We start from the raw sequence: 5,720 nt of genomic DNA, 5'->3' as shown, positions 1-5,720 counted from the left end.
TAATAATAATAATAATAATAATAATAATAATGATGATGATGATGATTTCATTTATTTGCCACAAGGGTGAAGGACGAGGGAGACAATACAAAGACAAAGTGTGAGGGTTTACACTTAATGAAATGATAAAAAAAAAGGAAAGAAATTAAGTATACACAGTATACATCGAAAAAGAAGGGACATATGCATAGCATACAAAGGTTAAAAAAAAGAAAGAAAGTGGTGGGGAGGATGATAGAGATATGACCCTCCTGATACGGGAAGGTCTCTAGGGATAATCAAGGGACGCACTATCCAAGTTATCCCTGATATCACAAAAGCAAGTGCCCTCTCCAGTTCCTTCTCTCTGGCCCACTGGGCTACACTTAGAGAGGTACCATCCACTCTTGCCATTTTTGCAAACTTTCACCTTCCTGTCAATAAAGGCCTGAAATTTTGGGAGAAGGGGCCAGTCGATTAAATTGACCCCAGTATGCAACTGGCACTCAATTTATCGACTCTGAAAGGATGAAAGGCAAAGTCGACCTCGTTGGAATTTGAACTCAGAATAATTCTGCCAGCTTGCCGCCTTAATAATAATAATTGGCCAGCAGTTTTGATGCAAGGGGTTTGTTGATACCACTGACCCCTGTACTTTACTGGTAGTTTTATTGTATCAGTCCCTGAGGAAATGAAAAGCAAAGTTGACTGATGGAATTTGAACACAGAACATCTCGACTAAATATTGTAAGGCATTTCTATCCATACTCTTAGAGATTCAGCCAAATAATAATGAAGGTAATGCTGCGCAAAGTTGCACATTCTTTAGGTAGAGTGATTGAAATTGACACTATTACTGGTGTCATTTTATCAACTAAAAGTCAAATGTGTAGTGTAATAGTCACCTAGTGGGACTGTGGATTACACCTAATTATTCTATTTTTATAGAGTTTGGTCTGCTTCGTCAGAGCTTACTTGAGTTACACAACAAAAATCTACTTGCAGCTTATTGAAAGTTTTTCAGTTGAAAGAGAAATTAATATTTTTTTAAAGTTTGTTAATTTAGATAAGCTTACATGTTGTAGGAAGATGACTGAACTGAAATTTCAAGTAGTGTTTTATAGAAGGTAAAGAACATTCACTACACTCTTGGAGTGGTTGGCGTTAGGATGGCATCCACCTGTAGAAACCATGCCAAATCAGATTGGAACCTGGTGCAGTTCCCCAGCTTACCAATTTTCAGTGAAACTGTCCAACCCATGTCAGGATGGAAAACAGACGCTAAATGATGATGATGTTATCATTTGCAAATTTGAAAGGATTTTTTTCCAGTTCAAACCATCACTAACATCTTTGGATTCTAATTTTTATTTATTATATATTTTGTTTCTGTTATCGTATATATAGATGGCTTAAATATAATGATTGTTTCTTATTTTGCAGATTTACCAGATCAAGTCTGGCACAAGCGGCGCCGTTCATCTCGTGACCACAGATGAAAACTGGAGTTGGCTGTAGTGGTGCAGTGCTGCTTGTGTGTTTGCAGCTGTTGTTGTCAGTTCATTGTACATAGCTACACGTCATTATCCACTCCTCTCCTCCTCTTGTTGCTGGCCTGTGTTCTAGCTGCCGTTGACCTTCATTAAGCCTTCACAACCACCACCACTACCCTTCCACCTCCACTACCACAACTACCACTAAGCATCAGCATCACCATTACTACCACAAACATCACCACAACTGTCACAGTTACCAACACCACCACCACCACCACCACCACCAACCACCTCAACAACACTCCCTTGGATTTCTCCCCAGCATCATGCCATTGTATTTCATACACAAACAAAAATCTCTCTGACATGTAAATAGCAACAAGTTATCTGTAAATATGTAGCACTACCGGAGTATTTAAACTATGGACTAAAGCAATGCCGAGTTAACTTCTTCTGAAAGTGTCTGTGGAATGGAATGAAACCATTACATTAACCCGTCTGTGTGCATGTGCTAGTGCGTATGTGATGTGATGTGTGTGCTTGCGTGTGCATGTTTGTATGGATGGTGTATGTGGTGTGTTTTAGTATGATTGTGTGTGCATGTAAGTGTCAATTGATAAACCCTGGATGGCCAGTGTGGAAATGTAAAAAAAAAAAAAAAATTTAAAAAAAAAAGACAAAATTGAAAAAAAAAATTTCAGATACCAAACTTAAAAAGATGTGTGTGAAGAAGCGGGGTGGGAATGAGAATGTAAGTTGCTTGATTAAAAAATTTTTAAAAATTATTATTATTATTATTATTATATTATTATTACTATTATTATTATTATTATTATTGAGGAGGTGGGGATAGAATGAAAGTTGAGGGTGTAATAAAAGATTTAAAAAAAAAAAAAAGGCCTTTTCCTCCCAACTGAAACACAGCTTTCTCCTCTCTCTCTCTCTTTCTCTCTCCCTTCCCCCTTTTCACATTGAAGTTTGAAGTCTTGGTGATGGCAGCAACTTGAACAAAGGGAAATAGCAATGACTACAGAAAGTGGTAGGTGATGGTAGTGGTAGTACTGGCACAGCTGCTAGTAATGGTGATGTTGATGATGATGATAATAATTATAATAATAATAATAATAATAATGATAGTGATGGTGGTGCAGCAACAGCAGCAGACTTGTGTATAAAAAAAAGTTGCTCTCGTCTGGACAGTGTATAAAAAAACCAACACAAAAAAAAAAGAACTTGTCTAATTTAAAAAAAAAAAAACCAATAAAGACTCTCATACCAATTTATAGTAGCCTTACCCTTGATTCTGCTCCCAGCTTTTTTTCGGGCCCGTTTTTTTAATTTTTTAACTCTGCACACCGTCAAAGAAAAAAAAAGAAAGAAAAAAAGGTGTGTAATATGTGTATGTGTGTTTGTGAATGAGTGTGTTGGTGTGTATACATCTATACACATGCATTTTTATTTGTATATGATGTGTGAATGTATATACTTATACATGAGTGTGAATGTACATTTGTGTGTTTGTGTATATATAAATACACATGTATAATATATAATATACATACATACACTTAGCTCTCAGACTGCATTTAAATAGGATCTTTTGTGATAGTTTTCAGCTCAAAACAAGACTGTTTGCCTTTCTGGGCCTCGTCAGCTCTGCCAGTTGCTATAGTTATTCCAACATCTTCCTTTCTCTTTCTCTCTCCTCACTACAGACATAACAATCTCTCTCGCTAAAACTATTTTAATACTATTACCACCATTACCACAACTACTATTACATCACTCCATTTGTAGATTTGCACACCAAGTGTGACAAAACAGTTATTATTTACATCTTATTTTATTGACCACTGATGGATGGAAGGCATACTTAATAGTTTCTATGATTGATACCAGTCTACATAGTAGATGAGGAGGTATTAGTCATTTAAATCAATCTGAGCATTTGACCAATAAAATGCAGTACCAACCAAGTCCTGGGGTCGATTTGACTACCTCCTCCTGGAATTTGTGGTCATGTCCCTATGTTAGAGTTGGTTAAGTTTGGCTTTCATCCATCAGCAATTGATAAAATAAGCATTTATCAAGTACTTAGGTCAGTTTAATCAACTGTTCCTTTCTCTCTGATCAACCAGATCTTTTCCCAGATGCAATTTTGTGCCACTTTTAGTAATATTGTTTCATATTTTGGCTAGTAATTTTAGTGGGAGGATGTTAGTTGATTACACTGACCCCAGCACCTAACTGGTACCTTACTTTATTGACCCATGGAAAGATGAAACCAAAGTTGATTTCAGTGGGATTTGAACTAAGATCATACAGAACTGCAAGAAATGTCACTAAGTATTTTGTCCAACCACACTAATGAGTTCAAATTCTACTGAGGTTGATTTTGTCTCTTCAGGGTTGATAAAATATGTACCAGTTGAGTACTGGTCTAATGTAATTGACTAACCCCCTCCCTCTAAAAATGTTGCCCTTGTACTAAAATTTGAAATAATTATTATTGTTATTATAATGAAATCATATTTATTTTCATTTGCCTTTTTTTTTTTGGTGGGTGGGGTTATCAATTATATAATTAAATTTTGATGAATTAAGTCCACTTGGTCTAAATTCTGAATTTAATATTCTTTACAAGATGGGGTGATGATGGCATGAACATTTCACTTTTTCTATTTCTTTTCCCCTTAGAAAGGTCTGGCCTTGTGCTAAATTATTATTATTAATTATTATTATTATTATCATTATCATCATGTTAGAAATGGTTAATATTATTAAAGTATCAGTATTATTAAAGCAGAGAAGATGGATGAATGTCAAAGATAGAAGAAAATTGACTATAAAATGCTTTGCATTGTCTAGATTGGCAACACACTGTTCTTAGTTCAAATCTCTGACTAGGATCAACTATTGGTATTGGTTGTTTCAATTTATGATGTTCCATGAGGTTAAATTTATAAAATTCTTTTCAGTGTCCCAATTTTCATTTCTCCTCCAAGCTACTCAAAAGATGTTGATTTTATACTCTTTGAGCAGCATGACTATCACAATTTCTTGTATCTCCTTATCTTAAATCTTGAAGCATATTCTCAGAATCATTAGTGCACCAGACAAAATGCCTCACAGTATTTATTTCAACTCTTTACTTTCTATGCCAAGGTCAACTTTGTCTTTTAATCCTTTTGGGGTCGGTACCCATTACCTCTGAAATTGCTGGCCTTGTGCCAAAATTTGAACCAATTATTATTAAATAGGGAAGTTAATGAGAAATGAAGTGACAGATTTATGTACCTTGTAGTTATTTAGTTACATGTCCTTTCAATCATCTGGGTTTGATAAAAGAAGTATCCATTAAATACTAGGGTTGATCTAAGTGACTATACTCATTGTCCAAAATTGTGGGTCTTGCATCTATGTTAGAAAGTATTTAATTACAACTTTGTTTTATGTTCTGAGTACACATCCTATCAAGGTCAACTTACTCTTTCTTCCTGTGCGGGGTGCAGGATGTATCAATTAAGTACTAGGATAGATTTAACTAATTGTTAAATTTCTGGCCTTGTCTCTTTGTTGGTTAAAATATGTGGAATTTGTTCTTACTCTTTATGCTCTGAGTTTTAATCCTGCTGTGGTCATCTTTCCAGAGCTAATAAAATGCCAGTCAAGTACTGGGTTTGTTATGATGGACTGTTCTCCTCCAAGTTACTGTCTTTTTCTTACCTTTGTTAGAAGTGATTATTCCAATTCTTTTTGCTGTTTTGCTTTCTTTCTTCAATCCTCTTTTCTATCTTTTTTTTTTTAAACCGTTTTTGTTTGTTTCATTGTTTATAGTAAGGCCTATGGTTAAGAGATTGACCAAAAGAATCTGACTAACAGGATATCTTGTTTGTGTCAACCAATGGGACTACTTGATTGGTAGTGATTGATCCAATCAACTAACAAAACAGTGATGTAGCTGCTAAAGAGTTAAGTGACAAAATTAATTTATAACTGATCTGTGGATTAGATTTTTCCCTCTTCTCTGAAATTTTTCTGAGGCCCCCCCCCTACTTCCTTCGTTTCTGCTCTTAGTTCTACACTTCTTTTCCAGCCATTACATTTCATCTCTTCCACCCACATCTGTTTCATCTATTTCTCGTATTTTCCTAAGCCAGTACCTTGTTGCTCTCTGTTCTGCAAACAGTCATTAGCAAACAACAAAAATAATTTCGTATCTTCATCAGTATTTGGGCACCATCT

General features: G+C 35.3%; 1 protein-coding gene across 4 annotated transcripts in view; it reads left to right on the top strand.

The window, feature by feature from the left end:
* Positions 1 to 2,758, top strand: part of LOC106875131 (serine-rich adhesin for platelets) — a 99,834-nt gene extending 97,076 nt beyond the window's left edge. For all 4 annotated transcript variants that reach the window (XM_014923119.2, XM_014923116.2, XM_014923118.2 and 1 more), the window contains one exon: positions 1,423 to 2,758. In XM_014923119.2, the coding sequence (XP_014778605.1) occupies positions 1,423 to 1,478 (56 nt within the window). In that variant the 3' untranslated portion in view covers positions 1,479 to 2,758. The remainder of the gene's footprint in view (positions 1 to 1,422) is intronic.
* Positions 2,759 to 5,720: the final 2,962 nt, after the last annotated feature.

Source organism: Octopus bimaculoides, chromosome 4, assembly GCF_001194135.2.
Source record: "Octopus bimaculoides isolate UCB-OBI-ISO-001 chromosome 4, ASM119413v2, whole genome shotgun sequence".
NCBI lineage: Eukaryota > Metazoa > Mollusca > Cephalopoda > Octopoda > Octopodidae > Octopus > Octopus bimaculoides.
This window is presented reverse-complemented; position numbering and strand designations above follow the sequence as displayed.